This window comes from Schizophyllum commune, assembly GCF_000143185.2.
Source record: "Schizophyllum commune H4-8 unplaced genomic scaffold SCHCOscaffold_2, whole genome shotgun sequence".
NCBI classification, from domain to species: domain Eukaryota; kingdom Fungi; phylum Basidiomycota; class Agaricomycetes; order Agaricales; family Schizophyllaceae; genus Schizophyllum; species Schizophyllum commune.
Window position 1 is genome coordinate 3,671,767 of NW_026089539.1, and position 22,965 is coordinate 3,694,731.

Sequence of the window (22,965 nt, forward strand, 5' to 3'; positions counted from 1 at the left end):
CATGCGAAACCGGGGGCGACGAGATGCCCCCAACGTCGAGGAGTCGGCAAAAGCGTGATCTCGGTGGCATGAGGTGCACCTCCCCGCCCTCCCCTTCGCCTCCTGCATGCAAAACTCAACAAAGCGAAGTCACAGCACGACGAACGACTCACCTAATGACCCCTCCGACGACGCTCGAGACTCAGGAAGACCGGGTTTTTCGGTAGGTACGCCCCCCTCCCTCCTCCCCCCTCACGAGGAACCCGCTCCCCTCCCTACAACAGACGACGCGGCGCATGCTAATTACGTCGCAGCTCATGTACGAGGAAGCAGCGTCGGACGCGTTGACGCTCAAGTGTCCGACGAAGCGCACCTTAACGGTGCGAGGGACTTCATCCCTCCCTCCTCCCCCCCTCCCCTCCCCCTCCACTTCGAAGAGCGCCGTGACACCCGTCGACTCGCGTCGATGGCCGAGCTTTCTGTTGAGCATCTGCGAGACGATAAGCGACGTCGTCAAATTCGGAGAGAACGAGGGAGGGGGAGGAGAAGGTGGGGGAGGGTGGGGTAGGGAAGGAGAAGGGGGTGAGGACAAAGGGAAGGGGCTCGGAGGCGATGACGGAGGGTGGCTCGGCGATTGAGAAGTGGATTGCGAGTGTGGGCAAGTCTGGAATGAGGGAGCACGGTGAGGAATGGGTGATGGGGGAGGGCAGTTGCCGAGGAGTAGGGGGTGGGGTGCACGAGGAGAAGGTGGCTAAGGCGAGGGTAGGGGACTCGAAGGAGACGTTGGGAGGCGACCAGATGATGGGGAATGGTATAGGGACGATGAGCGATGTAAGGAATGGGTGATAGGGGAGGGCAGTTGCTGAGGAGGGGTTGGGGGAGCACGAGGAGAAGGTGGTGAAGGCGAGGGTAGGGACCTCGGAGACGACCAAGGGGCGTTAGTCGACGATGAGGGATGGCAGTGCGATCGTGGGCGAGCTGGGAATGGGTGCCTACGACGAGGGTGAGGTGATGGGGGAGGGTAGTTGGCAAAAGGGAGGGGGGCGAGGAAGCGCCGAGAGAAGGCCGCGAAGGCGACGGGGGAAGGTCGTCAAACGGTGGAGGATGACAGGGCGGCAACGAGCGCGCCGAGAAGGGGCAGGTACGACGAGGGTGGGGTGCTGGGGGAGGGTAGTTGTCGAAAGGGAGGGGGGAGGTGGTCAAGTACAAGCGCATAGCAGTTGATGTCGTAGGCAGAGATGATGATACAAGGTCATTGAGGTACTCAAGTGGAATTGGAAGGCGAGGGTATGAGCACGAGAAAGAGAAGGGAATGGGTACGTGGGGGAGGGGGTGGGAAGGTGGGAAGTGTACGAAGTCGAGTACTCACCTTGATTCCGACGACTCCGCGTGACCGGGCGATGGACGACGTATGAGAATGGACCTATACAAGCACGAAAGAAGGTCAGAACAGCGGTTTGTGGTCACAGAATGCGAGGGGCTTACCTTGTGGAATTGTCGAGATTTACTAAAGGTGGCGCTCGGCATGACTTTCCCGACCACGCGCGGGTTTTTCACGGCGAGGATGGGTACTTTATGCATCATACTATGTATCTTTCATGTATTCAGGTACCTGAACAGCTACGAGAAGTCATTACAAGCGAATGAACTACCTTACACCGTCTCTAGCTCATGCGAGCCTCCATCCCCCGAAAAGCCCTTCGGCGTGCGTAGTGGGGTATATCTAGCCTCGTACGCGCCTCAGCAAGCCTGCTAAACGGTCAGTCTCATCACGCTCATTGGAGTCGAAGTAGAACTCGCCGAGTTCGAATTTTGGTGAGTAAATCAAAAGTCCCGTGAAAACGCTAGGAGCGCGGCGAGCAGGGAGTGGGCGGGGCTGCACGGCGTCCCATGCAGCATCACAAACGTTCATTGAGTATCCATCGACTGCTTACGTTCCTGCCACGCGTGCTTAAGCCGGAAGGCGCCTCATCTCAATCGAATGAGAAGTTTGAGGCGATTCTGCAGGGATAAGCGTGTTAGAAATGAGTTGAGGGCAGGTTCGGGCGAGAACGTACCTCGAGATGTAGTCCTGAACGATGTGCTCGACATTCAGATTGCGGTGGGCTATTGTTAAAAGTGGATTCTGAAAGGGGTGCGTGAGTTTCTCGAACTCAAATCGAGATGATACACTTTGACTTACTGAAAGGCCCGGACGACCGGCTTGCATGGCGTCTGCAACGTATGCACGATGCCTGAACGGGCCAGAATCGATGTATTTTACCTCCTCGAGCGGTCAGTCAACATGAATCTACCAATTTATGGGCCGCAGCGAGCGCGGTGCACAGCGTGACGGACCGGCATGGTCTCCCCTCCCCAGAGCAAAAGGGGAGGGGCGTGGAGACAGCGTAACGGACCTGCGATCGGGTTCAGCGAGTCGGTGCGCATAGAAGGCGGACTGTAGCTTACTCGTGTCACGAAGCGGTCGGTCACCCATTGTGTGACCAGCCTCTCGCGAGTCAGCCCATCGCATCGGCAGCTGCGTCTTGTATCTCTACGACAAGGCGTAGTTATCTCGACTCGGATCTCCGCGTGCTTGCGCCGCTACGCGGCATGACACGTACCATGATATCGCGTCCTTCGCTGTAGTAGCCCCGCGCGTGCCTCCGGCGGCTCGGGAGTCTCAGAAAGTCCCTAAATAGACGGTCAGTCGGTACTTCGTCGTGCAGACAGCGTACACGTATTTACGCACCTCAATGACCCCGAGAACTTCGTCGGGTTCGCTACCGAGACAAGTTATGAGGTAGATATCCCTCCAAACGCCGCGCTGGCGCCCGTGGCACCTCCAGAACTTGATGGTGAGCGGGAAAAAGGTCAGCTAGCGCCGTAAATCATGACGAACAAGTACATGCCAATTTTCCGCATTACCCATCTTAGGGACGACGCGCATGCCTCCGGCGGCTCGGGCTGGCCGCAGAAGCCTGTGCTCAGGGTCAGTAGGCGCGAGATAAAAGACGGCTAGGACTCACCTCAAAATTGGCCTCAGCGACCTGATCAAGCGTCCTCGTCCGCGTTACTGGTGTTGCGTGCAAAGTCAGCTCATATTACGCCTTGGTAAGGACGAATCACTCGCCCTAGTAGCCCCGCGCAGGCCTCCGGCGGTTTTTGGGCCGCGTAAAGTTGTCGTTCAAGACCGTGTCCCGTCGTCGCATCGCACTTGCTGAAGGGACAGTTAGTCCGACGGCTATACGACGGAGGCGGCGGCGTCAGCGTCGTCGTGTAGGGAGCGATGGCGGGGATTTCGTGTAGCTACGCGTTCGCGCTCTTGCCTATCGGTCAGAATTGTCGCATCCAAATAGATCTGAGCAGCAGTCAGTAAAGCGCGATTGATCAGAAACAGACGCACCTGCGGTTCTGAATACCTCTGCCCGTGAATCCTACCGCGAGCAGGCAGCAGCGAAGCAGAATTCGCCTGCCATCCGCAATCGACGTGCTCAGTCCTGCGTACAAGGGCAAGTAAATAAGGGCGCAGCGAAGGTAGCAAAGACATAAACTCACTGAATCTTCAGGGATTGGAACGGCAGTATGGCCAGCTCGTTCCTTTAAGTCGTGCTGCGTGTTGGTGTAGTCAAAAGATGGGGGTGGGAAGCAAGGACGGTCAGCGACACGTGTCGTAATGGACTGTATAGACTCACGGAATGCGTGGGGCGATCCGCTCGTTGGGTGGTCGCTGGCTTGCCGATTGATGAGGCGGATGGCTATGGGAGAAGACGAGTGGATGGTGAGAGTGTGGGCGCTGGCGCCGTCGGTGAAATGTCGCTGGTGGCGAATGAAGTGAATGAATCAAGACTGAATCCTCGACTTACCTGTCCTCGTCGCCTGGCTGACGCTCTTGCTGACTGCGCAACAGGGTAAGGGAAGGTCGGTAATATGCAAGCGAGTCTAGGGGGCCGTCGACGGAGGGGTGCACACTCCATGGGCGACTCGGGAGGGTGCGCTTGTGCTTGTTGGACGCGGTCAAGGTGATAGATAGAGAATCAATAATATTCCGAGGCTCTCGGGCCCAGCGGACGATGTTCACTGGGATGGGAAAGGTCAGGAAAGCGCGACAGTGACAAAGAAGACTAACGCTACTCACCTCGAAGTCTCTAGCATTGAAGGTAAAAGCTGGAGACAGAACTCAATGATGCAAAGCGATATGAAATGCGGTCTTACCGTCACCGCTGGGCGGAGCGTCGAGCAATGGGAGCAGGAGATGCTCAGCATGTGTCTCGCTCGTCAGTAAGAGACATGTCCTACTGGGAAATCACGAACTGGGACGATAACTCGAGCACAATGGACCCGATGAAGTCCCGAAGTCGGGCGCTTCGTCAAGAGATTCAGAAGGAGAGTCAGGTGGAGAGGTGTAAAGAGAGGGATAGAGAATTAAGTCAATGAGATAAGGAGCGGAGGGGTGAAGGAGGAGAGGAGGAGAGGAGAGAAGTAGAGGAGGAAGGGGAAGTGAGGAAACCAGTCGACTCACCCCGCTCTTTATACGAATCCACCAAGCGCACGGACTTGTCAGACTTTGCCGCGTCTCCCCCTTGATGCCCCATCGCCGCGCTAAGCGATTCCGCTCCGCTGTAATCCGGATATTCCTTGCCGCTCGCCCTCGTCCTGCTCAGCCCCAGCGGCGCACCTTCCGCGCTTCCCTTCGAATTCAGGGAGCCGGCGCCCAAGCTTCCGCGTGTCTGATTATGACAAATGATGGGACCCTGAGTGATCGGTGTCGAGAAATCGCCTCCGCGCCAGTGGAAGTTTGGACGCAAGGCTGGGCGGTAGGAGCGGCGTTTGCAAACCAGTTATACAGATGTTGCGGAGGGAGAGAGCGACATAGAGGCAGTATGCTTGATCCTAGGGGTTAGGGGTAGGCTGTCCCGAGTGCGTGGCCGCCGGGGTGAAGACGGTGCTGCTTGGCAAAGTCAGGAAATCCGCCGTCTAGCGTATCTAGCCGTTTACGAGCCACTCACCGTAAGCTAACGGGTAGGAAGTCTTGACATAAGGTCCGACAGTCGTTAAATTCACCATCTTTGACTCCGCTCAGGCTGAGGGTTCGTGAGTTGGGGTTCAGAAAGTCGAACTGATGGCCTGCCGCAAAAGGCAGGCATTCAGCCACCCGCGAGAACGAGCGCGAAAGCCGGACAGACTTTGTCTCGTGCGCCGCCAGCGTCCCTTGCGAGTCATACTCACTCTGCATACCACTTTCGCCCACTCTCGCTTTGCTATATTGCAAGCATGCAGCCGTGAAGCGCTGATCTGCGCTTCCGGCCAAAACTGCATTCCCGCTCTCGAAGCCCACTCCTCCCGCGTCAGAGTATCGCCGTACCGGATGACCCCGAACCTCCGTGTTTCACTGAGTTGGAGCTCGACTATTGCTGTCGAGCGGTAGAAGATTGGGGCCGGAGCGATTCCTGGCAATAAGGCGGTAAGCGTACTTCTCATTGTTCTTGGGTGCTCGACAGTCGTAGGTATGGTGTTGAAATGAAGGGGGAATGACTTGCCTTTCATTTTGGACGCGCCGCAAGGTCAGATCGCAAAGCGGTCTGCCGCGAGCTGCTGGGGGAATTGCGCGCCGCTGAGCTGGTCTGCTATTGTCGACGCGTGAGAGCGGCTGCACCCTCATCACAGTCACATGAACGACTTGCTGGGTTCCTTGCAGGTCGGTTGTAGTCGCGCTCAGGCAACAGAAGCCCGTCGGTGCTTCCTAGTCACTCCTCGCGACCTCGATCCCGCCGGCTCAAGCGGTCCCACGTCGCATCAGTGACGCTCGTGAGGGCCGTCGTGCGTGCATCTTGCACGTACCTTTCAGTTTTCTCCTTTGAGGTCAAGCCTTTGTCGAGGATGTGTTGCGCTCGTGTTGCCGCCGGTCTGATCTCGACGGCGGGGGAACTGCTCAAAAGATATACTGCCCGGATTCTCATGGTGTATGTGCTACAAGTTGTCCTTAATAGCGTCTTAAGTGAGGTAGGTAGGCATATCTAAAGTGGTCGGTGACTTGGATTGGCGAGTGGGGACGATGGGCGAGGGGGACAAGAGACGTCGACGCGTCCGCTTACCGCTCTGCGTCCGCCGCGATTTGCCGGATTCGACGCCACGGCTCATCGGCGCGGCTTGTCCGGGCGGTTTCGAATCTCGCCGCCGCCGTTCACCTATTTTTCCCGACCACGTCGTACGACCTCCGGGCGCTCAAGGCATCATCTATAAGCGTCGCCGGATCTTTTGCAGCTGAGTACGGAGTTTTTGAAGCCTTGGATGTAGTGCTCATCACCTTGCTCACGAGTTGGCTTCTCGAGCTTGAGCTACTCGACTTGCTCGCTGTTCGTGCTGTCCATCCGAGCCTGTATCGTGCGATGGCACACGTCTTGTACTCCCACTATGTTCCTTTCATCACTGTATCCTACCACCTGAGCTTGTACTCCTGTACCCTAAGCTGCTTTGCAATTGCTTGTCTCATCTCAAGTCTCGAGCTTCAACTCGCAAGATTACCTGTCAGCGGCAGGTATTTCTACCGAGCTCCGAGTGGTTCCCTTAGAGGTAATCCTGTGCGCGGTCAGAGATGCTGAATTGATGGAATCGAGATCAGGGTCCAGTCCCATCACACGCCACAGCGGCGATCACACCTGCCTCGTGCATCTCATTACAGCACCTGGCTTCCTTCCATACCTCTACAGCTTTATCCTTTACTTCCTCCTGCTTGCTACCCTTCCTGGCTACGTTGCTGTTTGCTCTCGACAACTGCAGACCTGTGGGTACTATCAGTAACTGCCCAATCTAAGTGAGGCAAAATCAGCAAGTACAACACCTCGTTGATCAATAGCAACACCGGGATACCTTCGATAGCGACGGAGGCGAGCGAGCAACATGCGGGAGCGGCTGGGCAAGCACTGAAGAGACCGGAGGCGAGCGAGAGCCAGGAACCCGAGTCAGGGAGTCAGAGACCAGCGAGAGCGCCCGAGACACGAGAGAAGCAGGATGAGCCCCCAGAGCTCGAGAGATGAAGGGTGCGCGCGCAGAGAGTTGTGCCTAGGGCACGACGGCAAGATTAGCTTGCCAACAAGGTACGTGGACTCACATTAATTTCCGAGTTGAGCGCTGACCTTCTTCGCGAGCGCGGCGGTCCAAGAGTAACGGAGCGCGGCCGACGAGGCAGCCTAACGAGCGGGATCAGGATGAGACTCGAGGTACGTGCGTCGCGTCTGGATGCACGAGATGAGCTTCCCTGGCTTGCACGGTGTTTCCTTCATTCCCAGGCCGAGGGTACGTGCAAAAGTACTATGTTCACTGACTCGAGCTTACAGTGTGTGCTGTGAGTACTTACTCGTCCCGAGGGCATCGAAAACCACTCCGAAGACTTCGAAAACCTCCCCAAAAGCATCGAGGACGGCCCCGCAGACCCCGGGTACTGTCCCGCCTCGAAGACGCCACGGACGCGATCCACCCACGAAGCGCTCGCCACGCGCTCTGACACCGACTTGGGACGACGTACGGGTCGCACGACGCCTCAGATGAGCAAGATCGAGGCGTGGATCGCCGGCGATAGGCTGACCGCGGCGTTGGTGGCGCACCCGGGTAAGTGCATCCAGTACCATCCATCTGCACCCACTCACCTCTCTGCAGCGAGCGGGAGGAGTGTGGATCGCGTCTCCGTCGACTGTTCCGCCTCCCGCCAGGACGAGGCGACAGTCAGCGTCTTGCAGATCGTACAAGGGGACGACGGCAAGGCCCAGCCTCCTGTGACACCGGGATCACGCCCGACAAGATTACCTAGTCAACGTGAGTTTATCGCCGTCCCCTTCCCCGCAAGAGAGCTTACCAGTGGCATTCAGGTCATCCGCACCGGCCCGTCCCCTTGCCTGCAAAATCGCCAAGCTCCCGCGCACCAACGCCTCGTCCCTGCGCTCCATCGCCTTGTCCCCCGACACCATCGCCTCGTCCCTGCGCGACATCTGCAAGTCCCCGTGCTATCAACATCCACGGTGGCGCTTTCCGACGACTGGGGTTGTCGAGTCGTTAGGAATCTCGCTGATCAAGGTGAGTTGGTTACGTCGCCGCCAGCGTGCTCACCCGTAGCAGACTGCGAGGGCGGACGCGTATCAGCGCTGGGGCCCTCGGCGACGCCCGAGCTCCCTTCGACGACGTCAAGACTCCCTCACGCCCCTTCGTGTCGCCTCCGAGACTCACGAAATGGCCATCTCGACGTCGAAAAATCGTGTTGGGTCCCCGCGCGAGCGCGGAGTCGCGGCTACTCATCGTGAGTCTAGTGGCGAGACCGCTTACCTGTTGTGAGTCAGCGACGTGGTCAGCGCAGAATCAGCCAATTCAGAGCGCAGAATGGCGCCGGGTTGCCGCGCAAGCGCGGTACGTGGCCTTAGCTCTACCGATATTGCTAACATCTCGCCTCCCCCGAGCCCCTCCCACCCGCCGCAAAGGGAGGAGAGGAAGGGGGAGGAGGAGGGAGGGAGGGGGAGGAGAGGGGGAGAGGACGGTGCTGTGAGAGCGAAAGTAGCCACGTAACATAGCGAAAATCGCGTAGCTTAAGCGCTCGCTCCGCTCGCGCGCGCAAAGGGGAGGTGGAGCTCCTGCCCGCGCGAAAAACGGGCGATTCGGCAATTGCCGAACGGTCCCAAGGGCGGAGGGGCAGGCGGCGGGGCTGGGGAACGTGTAGCGAGCAAACGAGGACGGTGGTTGAGGACGAGCTGTGTGATGTGTGACTTGAGTGTGATGAGGCGCGACCACGTGGCGATGGCGCTGCTGTTCCCCCACGATCGGTGATCTCTGACAGCGCGTCCCGTTCCCATGCCAGTCGACGTCAGCCTGGGGAACGTGAGGGCTTCTGGGCGCCCGGCGGGATGCAGATCGAGACGGTGTTGCTTGGTTTCTGCCCCAACCCGGTCGTCGCTTCGCCTCATACGCGCAAGACACGCTCGAGCGCAATGATCCCTTCGCCCTTCGCACTTTGTCGTCATTTATAAAGCGGGGTGCGAAGTTCGCTCTCCCGCCCGTTCCCGGACCCACACTCTCAGACCCGCCAGCCATGTCTGCGACCTTCCTCAGGGCGACCTCTGCCATTCGGCCCCTTGTGAGTTGAGCGAGGACGAGAGAACGAGCCTAGCTGACAGTCGCAGTCCCAATCTGCGCGCTTCGGAGCCCGTCGGTTCGCGTCGACCGCACCCGAGACTCCCAAGAAGGCGTCGAATGCGCCCCTCTACTTCGCCCTGGCCGGTCTGGCTGGCGCCGGCGCCTACTACACGCTCTACCGCGAGGACGCGGCGCCGGTCCCCAAGCAGGAGAAGAGCCCGCTCGACCCGGACAACTTCATCGACTTCAAGCTGAAGAAGGTCATCCCCTACAACCACAACACCTCCACCTTCGTCTTCGAGCTCCCGGACAACCAGTCCTCGATGCTCCCCGTCGCGTCGTGCGTGGTCACAAAGTCGGACACGCTCCTGGACGACAAGGGCAAGCCCGTCATCCGCCCGTACACCCCGATCACGCCCTCGGACAAGCAGGGCGAGCTGTCGATCCTGATCAAGAAGTACGACACTGGCAAGATGTCGAAGCACATCTTTGAGATGAAGGTACGCGTCGCAGACCGAGGGTTCTGTGCCTGCACTTACGCGCCGACAGGAGGGCGACAAGCTGGGTATCAAGGGTCCCATCATGAAGATCCCGTGGCAGAGTGAGTGGGGGACTGGACTGCACTGAACCCGCCTCACACCTCAGCAGTCAACCAGTTCGATGAGGTCGCCATGATTGCTGGCGGTAGCGGCATGTACGTACCACCACCTCCCCTTCCCTTCCCTCGACTCACGCCTCCCCAGCACCCCCATGCACCAGATCCTCGAGTACGCGCTCAAGAACAAGGAGAACAAGACGCGCTTCACGCTCATTTTCGCCAACGTCACCGAGAAGGATATCCTCCTCAAGGAGCAGTTTGACGAGTGGGAGAAGAAGTACCCGAACACCTTCAAGGCCGTCTACACCCTCGACAAGCCGAGCGAGGGTTGGAAGGGCCCGACTGGCTACGTGAACGCGGAGCTCATCAAGCAACACGTCGCGCCTGCGACTCTTGGCGAGAAGGTCAAGGTGCTTGTGTGCGGCCCGCCTGGTCAGGTCGCTTCGCTTGCTGGCAAGAAGGCCGGCTACGCGCAAGGTGAACTCTCCGGTGTCCTCAAGGAGCTCAACTACACCCCTGAGCAGGCAAGCACTTTCAGTATCGACCATGACTTTGCGCTAATCTATCCTCCAGGTGTTCAAGTTCTAATCGTACCTACTATATTTGAGTAGATATGTACAAGAAAATTGAAGAACCTGTATTACTTCAAACAAGCTTCGAACGACATTTCTCACCGTCTTCCACGTTGTAAAGCGACGTACAAGTACTCAAGGCAAGGCGCGTGTCGAGGTGCGGGTTCGCTTATGGACCACGTGACTACCATATATGGTTGCCCTTGTTGACGAATTCGGCCAAGGGTGGAGTTGTTGCTCGATTTGGATGAATGGACACTAGGGTACTTATGTCGGCGGGTCTGGTGGGTTCTCAAGCAGGGTTTTCCCTTCTTTCTCCGCAGAGATCGGCGGACATCCTCAAGACCAGCCTCGCAATTTATCTTACCTTCGCAATCCGCTGCACGATATGCAGGCTATCCGCAGGTTCTCTCCGCTGTCGCTGCTGTGGGGTCGCAAGCCCTCGGCTGACTTGACTTGCATTCCTTTCGATATCATGGTCGAGTTTGTCTTCCCGCTCCTCAATATCCAGGATATTATGCGGCTGCGTAGGGTGCGTGCCACGTTCCTCCTTCATGGGCCTCGACTGATCATTTCTTCTGTTACCTCGAACCCCCAGGTAAACAAGTGGTTCTTCCACCTCACCCACGAGCCTTCCATTTGGCGCCGCTTCCTCCCCGAGCTCAATCTCCTCGTTCCACCCATCCGCCCCTCCGTGCGCTACCTCTCCCTCGCCGGTCGCCACGAAGCCGAGCACGCCGTCACCCGTGCCGTCTCCCTCGCCGACAACTGGACGCGCACAGCCCCGCGCGTCTGTGCCTCATCCCAAATCGATACCGCGCACTACATCCCAAGCGAGACGACGCTCCTGCCAGGCGGGAAGTTCATGCTGGCGGCGACAAACGATGCTAGTCGCCGCCGAGCGAATATCTCGGTGTATGGGATGGACCATCCAAGGCGGGGGCATGTGCTGTTGGCGAGGATTGATATGGGGGTGCAGGCAGATGCGTACAATTTGGTGGCGAGATACGCGCCGTGGAAGGGGAAGATGGGCATCATCTTGGCGTATCAGCAGCGGACGTTGCGGAAGACGGTCAGTGGGGACAAGAAGTTGAAGGAGAACTTGTGAGTGGTCATGGCGTGCCAGAGTGTGGTGTCCTTCTTCTTTGGAGCTGACTGGTTGCTAGCATGAAGGCGACGGACTATGTACCAGGCCGCGACATCGAAGATCCGGCTGCGCCCTTCCTGTATCATCTTACGTGCGTCTTCATCGACGTCGAAGCCCTGGAGGAGCTGGTCGACCCGTGGATTGTGCCCGGCTCGATGCAGTACGTCAATACAGCCGAGCACCATGGGTCAGACAAGGCGTGCACCCGCATCTGCCATCGGTGGAGCAAGTACAAGTTCATTCAGCCCAACATCTTCCAAGAGGGCGGGCAACCGTTCCTCGGGTGGGCGTACAATCCTGATAGGATACACTGTCTCTCCCTCGACGACCTTCGTGGCATGCGTTTCACGCTTGAGGGCGACCCTGACATTCCTCCTGAGGTGAGTAGAACCTGGCTGCTGTCCCTGGCCTCGTCTCATGCTTCTCTCAGCGTTACGAAGTCCTCACCTGGCGTTGCTTCGGTGCCCAGTCCCTCTTCCTCACTATCCGCACTATCAAGATCGACGAAGAATGGGTTCCCTCCACCACTCGCACTACCTCTTACAACCCGCTCGACCTCCTCGAGAAGCGTGCGAAGCACGACGTCGTCGCCGAGATCTTCTACCCCACGTCCGTCGGCGGCGACGGCGAGACATTCTGTGCCGAGAACTTCAAGCTCAGCGAGGCGCAGGACGATGTGCCGCTGCGGGCATGGGTCTCGGAGTCGGACTATGCGCCTACACCCGGGGACTGGCCAAGGCTGAGGCAGGATGGCGCGCCACCGCGTCCAGTGGGACTGTTCCTGCAGTTCTTGCAGAGGCAACCAGATGGGACTACGCGTCCGGCACTGCGCCACGAGACCATCTTCCCGAGCTTGCTCGACCGCGACGCGCTTATCAACGACGGCATGGATGCAGCAGACGCCGCACGCCTGCCGGAGTGGACGTGGAGCTTCGACGGGATGCAACTGCAGTCAAAGTACGTCGCGGCTGATCCCAGTGCGGGGCTGCGCTACGTCCTCCCCGGCGCATATCGACCACTCGCCTACGAGGTCGCGGGAGATGGTCGAGAGGCCGCGCCTGCGGTGCGCGCTATCGTCCGCGGGACGACGCAGAAGCTGCAGTACCCCGCCGACTACGACGCCGCGCACATCCAGACCTGGTGGGATGACAAGCTCGTCGACCAGCGGGATGCTATGAACGTCGATCTCGAGGCACCGCTGGAGAGGATACCTTCGTCCGTCGCCTTCGACATGGCGCAGGGCGTGTCGCACATGGCTTGGGACGAGTGCATCGGCCGGCTCTGTGTGATCGCGCCAGGCAAACACTACATCGACATCCTGGACCTCAGCTCCGCTGCCCAACCGGACTCGCGCTTCGGGAGGTGGGATCGTAGCTCCGGCTTTCTGTGTTGATTCAGAGTGGGTTGCTCTGTCATTTGCCATCTTTTGTGCACCATCTATCTTCCTACTTACGATCGTATGCTTTTCATTTCCTATGCTCATCGTCAGCACGGTCCTTTTTTGTACACGCATCTGCCCACTCCTTGTATGCCCGTATGCTTACCTTTCATCCTGCACCTGGCTATCGCCTGCCATCTCTATGCATTATGCACTATATTATTTCACGACCCTTATGACCTCCTCGCGCTCTTCAGCGGTGTAAAGCTGGGCTATGCCCAATTTGTGTTTCCTCGGGAAAAGTTATCTAAACGGTGGTTCCTACGTGAGGTGTATCACTATTTTCGATCCAGGGCCATGCAATGCCGATTACTGCGATGCATAGCACAAGACTCCTGCCCTCGCCAAGAATGCCCCTACGAACCCCGTGGCATGAGTTTGTGGCAACCGGTTTGTTCTCTTGTTTGTGACTCTTTTGTGTGCTGTGGACTTTGTGACCAGCGGCTTTGACCTGTACATGCCCAACGTCGACAAAAGCAAGGCACGCCCACGACACCGACACATATTTAGTCTGCAGTCTGAGCAAGGCGAATGACCCATTCACGACCGACCTCGCCTCACCTTCGACAATGATCACCCAACAGCAATTCCTCTCCTTGCCTCCGAACTTCGACAACGCTCGGGCGGGAGCAGTAGACTCCAACGTTGCCATCTTCGACGAGTGGCTAGAATGCCACTTCAGGCCACAGGTCAAACGGCTGGCCAAGCGGATGGCCGTCTGCGATAACATCCAAGCGCGCGAGGTGCTCGAGCTCTCGGGCGATTGGGATCGGTTCACCACATCGATGAGGCAGCTCGATCTTCCTGCGCAATCTTACGAGACGCTGCGCGCAAGGACCGTCGAGTTGCGGGAGAGAATTGGCGAATACTGGTCCCGGTACAGCGCGGCGATGGAGAAACCAGGCGACCTTTGGGTGACGATTACCCCCAAAGATATGGTGCAGATGATGGACTGGTTCACCAAGTTGAAGATGGATGAGCCGGCGTTCCAGCAGCGGCTCACCCGCGACGGTGAATATCCGGTGTTCTGGCAGATTTTTGAGAAAGGTTTGTGCCTCCATCTGCGCAGGAAAAAGTCATGGGTGAGTCTCAATGACAAGGTGCGCTGAGCTATGTGTTGACCTCACATTTAGCCTTCTGCTAGTTTCCGCAAGATGGCCGATTGGGAAGACCGTTTCGAGTTCATGAAGCGCTGCTCGGGCCCCGCTTTCGAAGAGCTAGGGCATATCCAGGATGCTGTCACTTTGGCAGGAGCTGTCGAAAGTCACTATGTGAGCTGTCCTTTGAGACTAAGTTTTGAACGTCACGCTGACAATGTTTCCAGCGGTATGCATTGGAAGATGCGCTGAACCAGCAAGATTTCGAGTGTGTATTCTGGTGCCTCGGTCAAAGCATGTTTTTCCTGTGCGACCATGTCTACAATCGCTGGAGGAAATCGGAGTCGAGCGCTGTGCAGGCGATCTGTGTCTATCTGGACAGGTCATCACTGTGAACGAATGCGAGCGGACTTCATACAAATGTAGATACCTGTGATGCATTGTAGAATACAGGAAAGGTGGCAACAGCGAGTATCGGGGTTTAACTTCTAATCGTGAGGTTGTCGCAAAACGAGAAGGGTGATGGCAAAAGGCACATGTTTCAAAATACAATGCTTTCCTTTTTGAGACGATTCGGCAAACTCCGCGACATCAAGGCGCGACGCTCGACGTCGTCCACGCCAATCACCTCGCACTAGCCACCGACTTAGGGCGTCAGATAACCACCATGGTGCGCAACCTGCCCCCAGGTGTGCCCGATAGCTCACACTACACTTGCGCAGTCTGGCTGGGAGGTCCGCATGTCCAAATCGAAGGGCGTGCCCTACTTCTATGATCCCGCCACTAGCCAGTCGAGCTGGGAGCCACCCGCGGGGCTCACGAAGGAGCAGATTGAGAACTTACCAGGCGCTCAATATCTTACTGGTGGCGGAGGCGAGCCGAGCAGGGTTCGCGCAAGCCATCTGTTGGTGAAGCACCGCGACAGCCGCCGCCCGTCAAGCTGGAAGGAGGTGCGTGTGCTAGTATTCACGCGTCGCTGGCTTAGCTGTCGTGTTTGTCCACCTTACGCTCCTCATCGCCTGCCTCTCAGCCTACCATTACCCGCTCCAAGGAAGAGGCGATCGAAATCCTGCGCGGCTACCAAGCCCAGATTGGCGGCAACCCCGACAAGTTCGCTGAGCTCGCTCAAGCGCACTCCGACTGCTCTTCGCACGCGCACGGCGGGGACCTTGGGTGGTTCTCGCGCGGGCAGATGCAGAAGCCATTCGAAGACACGACGTATGGCCTCGAGGTCGGGCAGATGAGCGATGTGATCAGCACGGATAGCGGCGTACATCTCATTCTGCGGACGGGCTGAGGGACAGTCAGGCAGTGGAGTATGGGAATAGCAGCCAGGGAAAACCAAAATACAAGGAAGCGCGAGATCGTCGGCGCGATGAAGGGATGTACTTGTATCTGGAATGCATCTTGATGTCGAGTCCGGGTCGGTGGCGCAGATGTTGTCCTTTGCTTCTCCCTCCATGGGCACCGCAAAACGTTCCTCCGAATCCAACGCTTTGCAGCGCTCTGTGTTCTGCGTGCATTGATAACATTCAACCACCGTGACCAGCGGCGGCGCGCATTCAATAACGCGTGCGGCTGCCGCCCGCGAATTTCCACACCCTGCGAGTCATCCCACGTCTTTTCCGAATGCTCCCCCTCTCTTTCTAATCCCACTGCGTCTTCCTTGCGTCTTCCCATCGACCATGGACACTATTACGCACCCCAATTCAACATTTACCAGCACTTTTGCAGCAGTGCAGGACGCCGCCCTTGCCTCCCCACTGTCCGTAGGACTGGCGGTCCTCTTAGCACTCGTACCGCTGGCGTCGCTGTACAGACGGCGATCGGGTATGTGTATCTTATCTGACGATGGAAGGAGGGGGATGTGACACGAGCTACAGGCGGAAGGAGCAAGGCGAACAACTACGGGTATGGGCGGGTGGAGGTAACCAAGTTGCTGGTTCACCCGATCAAGGTGTGTGGGCAGTCCTATATCGCGTGTCATGGTAGCTAACGCGCAGTACAGAGCTGTCGAGGGACTTCTGTAGCGTCCGCGCGGTATACGCCGGAGGGGATAGAGGTGCGCATCACGTTTACAAGCTACAGCAACCCCCTTCCCTTCCCTACGACTCTCCTGCAATCCAGCTCACGCATCTCCTCCCCAGAACGACCGAAAATGGTGTATAGTCGACACAGACACCCACCAAGTCATCACGGCGCGTGAAGTCGCGAAGGTGCGTTATCCCCCTCTTCCCCCTCTCGCCCTCGCCCTCGCCCTCTGCCTTCCCCTGCACTCCTCACCAACCCTCTACCCACCCCTCTCACCCCTTCACGTCCTCGCCACGCTCATCTCTCACCTTCAGATGGTCCTCATTACGCCCACTCTCCCCGACGCCACCGGGCTCCTCCGCGTCTCCTTCCCCTCCGACTCCCCCTGCGAGCCCTTCGCCGTCCCCGCAAATCCCTCCGACTCCACCCTCGCCTCCTGGGTGCGCATCTCTGACATCAAGCTCTGGGGCGATCTCGTCGACAGCTACGTCTGCGAGGCCGCGGGCGAGGGCGGGCGCTCCCCCTCCGCCATCCTCTCCGACTACTTCGAGCGCGACGTCCTCCTTGTGATGAAGGGTCCGAACCCGCGGCTGCTCGCCCCGACGGACGCGTTCCCGAACCTGAAGGGCAGCTGCGTGTTCCAGGACGGGTACCCGTTGCTGGTGTTGAGTGAGGAGGGGCTGGACGATATAGAGCGGGAGTTGAGGGAGAATGTGGGGTCGCAGGGGATCGACCCGCGGTGGAAGGAGGCCAAGTTGGCGGTGGAGAGGTGAGGTCGGCTGAGCGAAGGGAATCGCGAACGTGCGACTAATTTGCTGTTGTCAGATTCCGCCCGAACATTGTGTTCAAAGGCGCGGGGCCGTTCGAGGAGGACTTTTGGGAGGAGATTGCGATCGGGGAGCCTTCTGCGCCAGGAATTACGCTCGTCTCCAAGTGCACGCGATGTTTGGTGAGCAGCTTCGCCTTTCTTCCTTCCCTACCTTTCACAACACCATCCCCCTACCTCCCCCCTGCCTATTTTTATCACCTTACCCCTACCTCGATCCCCGCCTTCACTACCCGAGCTAACCTTCCTTACCCAGCTCCCCAACGTCTCCCCGGAAACCGGCGAGCGCGACAAGGCCGTGCCGTACAAGGTGCTGCTCAAGTTCCGCACGGGCCTGCACCCGAAGCTCAAGATGAAGCCGTGCGTGGGATGCAATGGCGTTCCAAAGGGGAATGGTGTTATCAGAGTGGGCGACGCGGTGTGGGTACGGAGGATGACGCGATGAGGGGGCGGTGGTTGGCGTGATGAGGGGAGGTGGCGCGATGAGTCGCGCGCCTGTGAAGTCGGGTAGTGCGCCAGTACGACTCTGGCGCGTCGGTGGGCTGGCAAGGCGCGCCTGAGGGTCGGCTCCCGCCCACAGACCACGTAATCTTCCCCTGTTGAAAAGGGTGCGATGCCGTCGGTCTTCTTACTCCCAGCTTACGCCTTGTAGATACGCGTGTAGAAACCCTAGATCTGCCCAGGTATTTGCTCAGACTGTGAGCTACTTGACCAAAGTAATCATTCGCGAGCATGCCACTCAATAATGAAAAATCTACCCACTCGGGCCGAGTACAGATCGCGTCGGGCCTGGGCGTGAGCGGAAGGAGGGAGGCAATTTAGTGACCGCCGCGTGTCTTGTGCCCGATCGGAAATGGAGAAATAATGTCTGCCCTGTGTGCGTCTCGCTAAGCAAGTGCTGTCCGACACCGAGTGGGTTTGGAGACACACGTCGCACAAGGGGAGCAGCCGACCCTATGAGCGCCCAGGCTTGTCAAAGGAATTAGTTGAACTTCAACACCGGGCCGGGAATAAAACATGTGACTGTCACGCGGAATCAGGCACAGCGACCACTGACGAGGCTTCGCCCTCGCCATCATCGCCGACGTCCAGCTCGCCCTCTCTGGAGCCCTCAACATCCTCGAGCGTCCGGGCCCACTGCTGGCCTCGTTATGGCAAGAGGGAAATGGATATTTGGTGCACAACAGTCTGCAAACCAAGGGGACCCCAAGCCCGGCATCGTCGCCGCAGGGCCCTCTGCAGATGCCCGCAAATTCGGACTCGAGAATGTGCGCAGCAGTCTACTCTCCTATCGCTCTTACTGACTTTATCTGCTAGTTTGGCAACACTTGGTACGAAGGCGCCCCCGACGAAGCCCACTGTGAACTGACGCACCCGCAGCTATGCCAACTCGGTTATACAGGCGCTCTACTTCTGCACACCCTTCCGGGATCTCATGATCCAGGCGCACGACCCCTCAGCACCGCACACCCCCCGGCTGCTCCCAAATGCATCCCCGCCGCCGCCTCTCGCCTTCATCCGTCGCAAGCCAGAGCGCAAAGGATCGGTATCAGGTCCCGCACCCGCCGACGGCACGCCCCCGCAATCGCATGGCGCCCTCCAGTCGGCGTCGTCGTCGTCCCCAGTAGTCTACACCATCCCCTCCAACCCTCCGACGCTCTTCTCCGCCCTACGCTCCCTCTTCCTCCACATCTCGACGAACCCGGCGGAGAAGGGCACGGTCGCCCCGCGCGCCTTCATCGACAAACTCAAGGAGATGAACGAGCTCTTCCGGTCGACCATGCACCAAGATGCGCACGAATTCTTGAACTATCTCCTCAACAAGATAGTCGAGGAGGTTGAGCAGCAGGCGCGCGCGCAGCCGGGCGCGGACGATTGTGCGCGGCTTTCTTTTTCTTTACGCGTGTCGCCAAGACTAATCCATTTGCCAAGTGTCGAATTCCGTAGCGACACTAGCGCCCACCGTCCTTACCAATACCGCCAGCACAAATTCGGGAACACCACCTGAAGATGCCACGCTAGTTCACCGACTCTTCGAGGGCGTCCTCACGAGCGAGACCCGGTGCCTAACATGCGAGACGGTGCGCCACCCCCATCGACACTTCAACGTCCCTGCTGATGCCGTGCCTTTCAGGTATCATCACGTGACGAGTGTTTCCTCGACTTGTCCATAGACATCGAGCAAAACTCCAGCGTAACTGCGTGTCTTCGGCAGTTCAGTGCTAGCGAGATGCTCTGCCAAAAGAACAAGTTCTTCTGTGACTCGTGCTGCGAACTGCAAGAAGCGGAGAAACGGTGTGTCTGCCTCGTAAGCGCTCTCGACTCACGCTGATGAGCACGGCAGGATGAAGATCAAGAAGCTACCAAATGTTTTGGCACTCCACCTCAAGCGGTTCAAGTACCAAGAAGACCAACAAAAGTATGTCAAGCTTGCTTACAGGGTCGCCTTTCCCTTCGAACTGCGATTATTCAACACCGTGGACGACATGGACGAGCCCGACCGCTTGTTTAATTTATTCGCTATCGTCGTTCACATTGGCGCGTGAGTACCCCCGTTCTATCTCGAGGTGATCTATCTGATAGCCATGCAGTGGTCCGCACCACGGTCATTACATCTCAATAATCAAGACCCTCGGCACCTGGTTGGTTTTCGACGATGACAACGTCTATCCAATCTCGGAGTCCGAAATACCCAAATACTACGGCGACTCAAGCGCTGGGTCCGCTTACGTCTTGTATTATCAAGCCGCGGACATCAACCTTGAGGCGCTCGGCATCCAGCGGCACAGTCCGTCTCCCATCTCCGCCCCCATCTCCCGCTACAACTCGACGAGCGATATACCCTCCTCATCACTCAATGCAACTCCCGCGCTGCCGCCTGGGCTCATGGAGTCGAGCGAGTCGGACGTGAGCGACCCGGCGTTCCCATTGACGCCCGTGCAGTCGCAGCCTCCATCCGCGCCTGACCGTGCGAAACCGACGCGGATAGCCCCTGTGGATATCATGATTCCCTCTGCGAGCGAGGACAAGCCGCCCAGCTCGCCAGTGCCGGAGACACCTACGAGGCCGTCGACGAGTAAGGGCAAGGGCTTGTTCAGCACGCTGCGGCGAGCGCCGTCTAGTCAGCCGCGGCCAAGTACGAGCACTGGAGTTGTCCGGCGACCCTCGTTAGCTGATGCCGGCGTACCACCACCTCCGCCGCCAGTACCTGCCATGTCGCCTTCTCGGGAAACCGCGCACGAGGACGAGGGCGACGAGGAGGAAGAGACGGTTGACTCGCATGCTCTGGAGTCGCAGACTGCGGCCTTGCCGACCCTCACGAAGGTCGACAACACGCCCACCTCGCCCCAGCCCCAGCCTCGCCCGCCAACAAAGCTGGAGAATGGCAAGCATAAGGAGCATGTCCTGAAGGAGCCGACGCGAAAGACAAGTACGTGGTTTGGCAAGCGCCGGAGTCACCAGCCAGGCGAAGAGAAGCAGAAGCGGCCAGAGACGGCGTATGCTACCCTGCCAAGCTCGGAAACCCCGCCCAACTCGTCCAACTGGTTCTGGAATGCTGCTCCACGAGCGAAGACAAGGCGAGGGTCCGACGCGGGCTTTATGGACGAGAGTGCCTTTGACGCGTTGGGGGCGGGTAAGCGGTCGAAGTCACCCTCCGAGATGCCTCAAGCTGGGGGCAACGCCATGCGGTCAGCGACCTCTTCGGCGGGCTCGCTATCTGGGCAACACAGCCTGTCCTCCGGCTCCTCGCAAAGGGACCGGGAACGTAATCATAATCCACCACCACCTGTATATACTCACCAGCCGCCACCGCGCATGTCGTCGCTCGTTTCACCCCCTACCTCGCCTGAGTCGCCGTCGCGCACGTTCCACAAGCAGTCGCTGTCCAACTTGAAGCCCTTGAAGCACAAGGACAAGTCGAAGGGCCCGCCGCCTGGCGAATCGCCGAGAAGACCAGCGACCGCCGGCGGAGCAGGCACGAAGCACCGCGAGCTGGACCGACCTCTTCCTCCTGTGCCATCCCTACCTCATAATCACCACACGCACACCAATGGGCACGCTTTCCCGGATGATTTGGTGCTGGACATCCGCGCTGCGTCGAGCGAGACAGCGCGCTCGCAGGATGCCACTGCCCCGCTCGTAGGCCCGGCGCACAGTCATGCGAGCGTGGGCGCGACGAGCACCTCGACGACAAGCAGCTCGGGTTCCGGCTTCAAGCGCGCGACGCGGAAGTTGAGCCTGACGGCCCCCTTGCGGAGCCTGGGGAGGAAGAAACACAAGGACGAGGGCCCGCCGAGCGCGTACGCCCGGTGATGTACTCGTGTATACGGCGGCAATAGTGGACGGACTCTGTACTACTTATTACTATCCCCTCGCGCACGCGCTTTCGTCCTTCCTTTCCTTGTGTGCGCGCTGCAGCGTCGCTGCCCTTCCACGGACTGCGTATATACCTCCGTGGTGTGTAAAGTCTATTCGCCTGGGTACACTACTTAGTCGGTAGCAGATTCACTAATGATATCGCACCGCAGGTGCAGTGTATTCAATGTATTCTCAATTATCGTGATCTACAGTGGCGAGGACCTGGCACTCCCTTGGCCATAGCGGGCGGACACGACCAGGATCAGGGGCAGATAGCCCCGTTTCTCACGCCACTAACCTTGCTTTGGACCATCACCATCTCTTTCGCAGCTGATGTTGGGATTGCACTCTCGTGACGAGCTGAATGACCAGTGATTATGTCTGTAACATAGCATGGTAGGTGATCAGTAATGCGTCAGCGGTGCATGCTCATTTGGATCAGTATAATGTAATGGAAGATATTAGCGACACCTCATCTGAGACGGCAGCTTGTCCTCCGGATAACTAAATTCGAATGGGAGTTTCTCGAGGAATATGCCTATGGCCTGCACTGCAGAGAACTTTACCGGCTCCCATTTGTGCTCGTCGGCGTACCGGATGAAGAAATTCACGGCTTCTTCTAGGTAACCCAAACGGCGTGCTGCATTAGCTGACTCCAGGAATTCAGGCTTCTGGGCATCGTCGTCAGACTATGTTGTGCTTTCAGAATCATCGTAAACTTACGGTGTGCTCAGCATAAGCGCCTCCCAATGTTACTGGATCGGATATATGATCCCAGCCTGGATCTTCGGGATTCAAGCAGTTCGACAGCGAGAAGCGATATTGCCACAGTGAAAGCTTCCGAAACTTTGGACTGGGCTATTAGAGAGAGGTAAGTGTGCTGTCAAGAAATGCGAGTATGGTATCACTGACGAATCTGATGCCCTCCTTTGACACGCAATGCCATAAAGCGGTTCGGAAGAACTCCCAGTTTCTTTCGCCCACTGCGTCGGTGACAAGTCTTGCCTTCAAATGCTTCGGGTCGACGTTCGCGCTCCAGAGCCATGCTGCCATCGTTTCCTCGGTATCGTCGTCGAGACGATAATTCCAGAGTTTACTCGCTATTGGCTTCTCCATCCCTAGGTAATACCTTCTCCAGAACTCGGTGAGCCTCACGACTATCCCGTACTGGAGATGGCTATAGTGCTCCCAGAGCTCCTTCGGAAGTTCGTCGCCTCGGTCCTCGTTTGAGAAAACGGCCAAGTCATGCACGAGCTGGAGGAGATCGCGCAGCGCAAGGTTATCGCAGGCGTAACGTTGATTCCTGAACTGCTGGAGCCGAGGGGCCAGATAGTCCATCCACTCGTTGTAATGCGCCACGTCGGTGACGCGCTTGTCAGTGTCAGCCGCCGAGATGACATACTGTGGGCGCGCGGGCAGGAAGTCACCGTCCATCGTTGCAGGATGGTTCGCGCGAGGAGCAGAGACGACTGCACCGTTGATCTGTCTCTAGTGCCAGATATATAGGCAAGCCCACGTATCACGCATGTTGAACTCCGACGACACAAACACAAGGACTGTGTCCGACAAAGGCGTGTGTTCGCTTTCTCCTGGTGCTTGGACCACCTTGCTGATTACAACTTACGCATAGCCATGAACGGTAAGAGCTGGGGCCCTGTCTCATCGCATGCAGTTTATCCTTCAATGGTATACCATACATTCAAATCCGGCGCTATGACCCGCCTCCGCTCTTGGCCATGTTGCCATCAAATCGCACTTGTCGATGGACATGCGTATAGGGTACGTCACGCAACCGCTTTGTCATGGTATCCTGTTCACAAAC

At 58.1% G+C, this 22,965-nt stretch overlaps 12 protein-coding genes across 12 annotated transcripts; 9 read left to right on the top strand and 3 right to left on the bottom strand.

The window, feature by feature from the left end:
• Window positions 1-28: 28 nt before the first annotated feature.
• On the bottom strand, window positions 29-1,241 carry SCHCODRAFT_02613469 (uncharacterized protein). The gene is made up of 3 exons (XM_050344603.1): window positions 290-1,241; window positions 130-200; window positions 29-73 (listed from the first exon to the last, which is right to left on the bottom strand). Exon 1 carries the CDS (start codon window positions 1,192-1,194, stop codon window positions 493-495), a length of 702 nt encoding a protein of 233 aa, XP_050202524.1. The 5' UTR covers window positions 1,195-1,241; the 3' UTR covers window positions 29-73; window positions 130-200; window positions 290-492.
• Window positions 1,242-1,952: 711 nt separating this feature from the next.
• On the bottom strand, window positions 1,953-4,224 carry SCHCODRAFT_02487535 (uncharacterized protein; the record flags this gene model as incomplete). The annotated part of the gene is made up of 12 exons (XM_003036965.3): window positions 1,953-1,980; window positions 2,037-2,104; window positions 2,162-2,242; window positions 2,317-2,375; window positions 2,428-2,512; window positions 2,583-2,652; window positions 2,697-2,741; window positions 3,365-3,458; window positions 3,654-3,754; window positions 3,825-4,038; window positions 4,097-4,106; window positions 4,174-4,224. The coding sequence occupies 12 exons, from the start codon at window positions 4,222-4,224 to the stop codon at window positions 1,953-1,955; spliced, it is 906 nt and encodes a 301-aa protein (XP_003037011.2).
• Window positions 4,225-6,333: 2,109 nt separating this feature from the next.
• SCHCODRAFT_02613474 (uncharacterized protein) lies at window positions 6,334-6,896 on the top strand. Its single transcript, XM_050344604.1, has 3 exons — window positions 6,334-6,456; window positions 6,479-6,742; window positions 6,788-6,896. Exons 1-3 carry the CDS (start codon window positions 6,348-6,350, stop codon window positions 6,805-6,807), a joined length of 393 nt encoding a protein of 130 aa, XP_050202525.1. The 5' UTR covers window positions 6,334-6,347; the 3' UTR covers window positions 6,808-6,896.
• A 270-nt stretch (window positions 6,897-7,166) lies between these two features.
• On the top strand, window positions 7,167-8,692 carry SCHCODRAFT_02685026 (uncharacterized protein; the record flags this gene model as incomplete). Its single annotated transcript, XM_050346771.1, has 6 exons — window positions 7,167-7,182; window positions 7,309-7,566; window positions 7,615-7,770; window positions 7,814-8,028; window positions 8,071-8,279; window positions 8,406-8,692. The coding sequence occupies 6 exons, from the start codon at window positions 7,167-7,169 to the stop codon at window positions 8,509-8,511; spliced, it is 960 nt and encodes a 319-aa protein (XP_050202526.1). The 3' UTR covers window positions 8,512-8,692.
• A 336-nt stretch (window positions 8,693-9,028) lies between these two features.
• On the top strand, window positions 9,029-10,270 carry SCHCODRAFT_02613481 (ferredoxin reductase-like protein; the record flags this gene model as incomplete). The annotated part of the gene is made up of 6 exons (XM_003038326.2): window positions 9,029-9,076; window positions 9,123-9,575; window positions 9,625-9,676; window positions 9,724-9,769; window positions 9,819-10,197; window positions 10,247-10,270. 6 exons carry the CDS (start codon window positions 9,032-9,034, stop codon window positions 10,259-10,261), a joined length of 990 nt encoding a protein of 329 aa, XP_003038372.1. The 3' UTR covers window positions 10,262-10,270.
• A 249-nt stretch (window positions 10,271-10,519) lies between these two features.
• SCHCODRAFT_02567887 (uncharacterized protein) lies at window positions 10,520-13,179 on the top strand. Its single transcript, XM_003038325.2, has 4 exons — window positions 10,520-10,777; window positions 10,844-11,349; window positions 11,412-11,772; window positions 11,823-13,179. The coding sequence occupies exons 1-4, from the start codon at window positions 10,634-10,636 to the stop codon at window positions 12,783-12,785; spliced, it is 1,974 nt and encodes a 657-aa protein (XP_003038371.1). The 5' UTR covers window positions 10,520-10,633; the 3' UTR covers window positions 12,786-13,179.
• Window positions 13,180-13,220: 41 nt separating this feature from the next.
• SCHCODRAFT_02531336 (uncharacterized protein) lies at window positions 13,221-14,322 on the top strand (the record flags this gene model as incomplete). The annotated part of the gene is made up of 3 exons (XM_050343543.1): window positions 13,221-13,912; window positions 13,964-14,101; window positions 14,155-14,322. The coding sequence occupies exons 1-3, from the start codon at window positions 13,400-13,402 to the stop codon at window positions 14,320-14,322; spliced, it is 819 nt and encodes a 272-aa protein (XP_050202527.1). The 5' UTR covers window positions 13,221-13,399.
• Window positions 14,323-14,526: 204 nt separating this feature from the next.
• On the top strand, window positions 14,527-15,346 carry SCHCODRAFT_02613490 (rotamase-domain-containing protein). The gene is made up of 3 exons (XM_003038324.2): window positions 14,527-14,597; window positions 14,650-14,877; window positions 14,958-15,346. Exons 1-3 carry the CDS (start codon window positions 14,595-14,597, stop codon window positions 15,222-15,224), a joined length of 498 nt encoding a protein of 165 aa, XP_003038370.1. The 5' UTR covers window positions 14,527-14,594; the 3' UTR covers window positions 15,225-15,346.
• Window positions 15,347-15,418: 72 nt separating this feature from the next.
• SCHCODRAFT_02176796 (uncharacterized protein) lies at window positions 15,419-17,367 on the top strand. The gene is made up of 7 exons (XM_003038323.2): window positions 15,419-15,757; window positions 15,811-15,884; window positions 15,936-15,989; window positions 16,075-16,143; window positions 16,273-16,727; window positions 16,784-16,907; window positions 17,041-17,367. Exons 1-7 carry the CDS (start codon window positions 15,613-15,615, stop codon window positions 17,227-17,229), a joined length of 1,110 nt encoding a protein of 369 aa, XP_003038369.2. The 5' UTR covers window positions 15,419-15,612; the 3' UTR covers window positions 17,230-17,367.
• A 568-nt stretch (window positions 17,368-17,935) lies between these two features.
• On the top strand, window positions 17,936-19,529 carry SCHCODRAFT_02464241 (cysteine proteinase; the record flags this gene model as incomplete). The annotated part of the gene is made up of 7 exons (XM_003038322.2): window positions 17,936-18,052; window positions 18,102-18,115; window positions 18,165-18,661; window positions 18,732-18,865; window positions 18,919-19,079; window positions 19,129-19,326; window positions 19,376-19,529. Coding segments are annotated over 7 exons (1,275 nt in total), but the record flags the coding sequence as incomplete, so codon positions are not given.
• A 1,071-nt stretch (window positions 19,530-20,600) lies between these two features.
• On the top strand, window positions 20,601-21,098 carry SCHCODRAFT_02488562 (uncharacterized protein; the record flags this gene model as incomplete). Its single annotated transcript, XM_003038321.2, has 1 exon — window positions 20,601-21,098. The coding sequence occupies one exon, from the start codon at window positions 20,601-20,603 to the stop codon at window positions 21,096-21,098; it is 498 nt and encodes a 165-aa protein (XP_003038367.1).
• Window positions 21,099-21,604: 506 nt separating this feature from the next.
• Window positions 21,605-22,608, bottom strand: SCHCODRAFT_02745052 (uncharacterized protein; the record flags this gene model as incomplete). Its single annotated transcript, XM_003036964.2, has 3 exons — window positions 22,056-22,608; window positions 21,867-22,001; window positions 21,605-21,814 (listed from the first exon to the last, which is right to left on the bottom strand). Exons 1-3 carry the CDS (start codon window positions 22,575-22,577, stop codon window positions 21,605-21,607), a joined length of 867 nt encoding a protein of 288 aa, XP_003037010.1. The 5' UTR covers window positions 22,578-22,608.
• Between the last annotated feature and the right edge of the window lie 357 nt (window positions 22,609-22,965).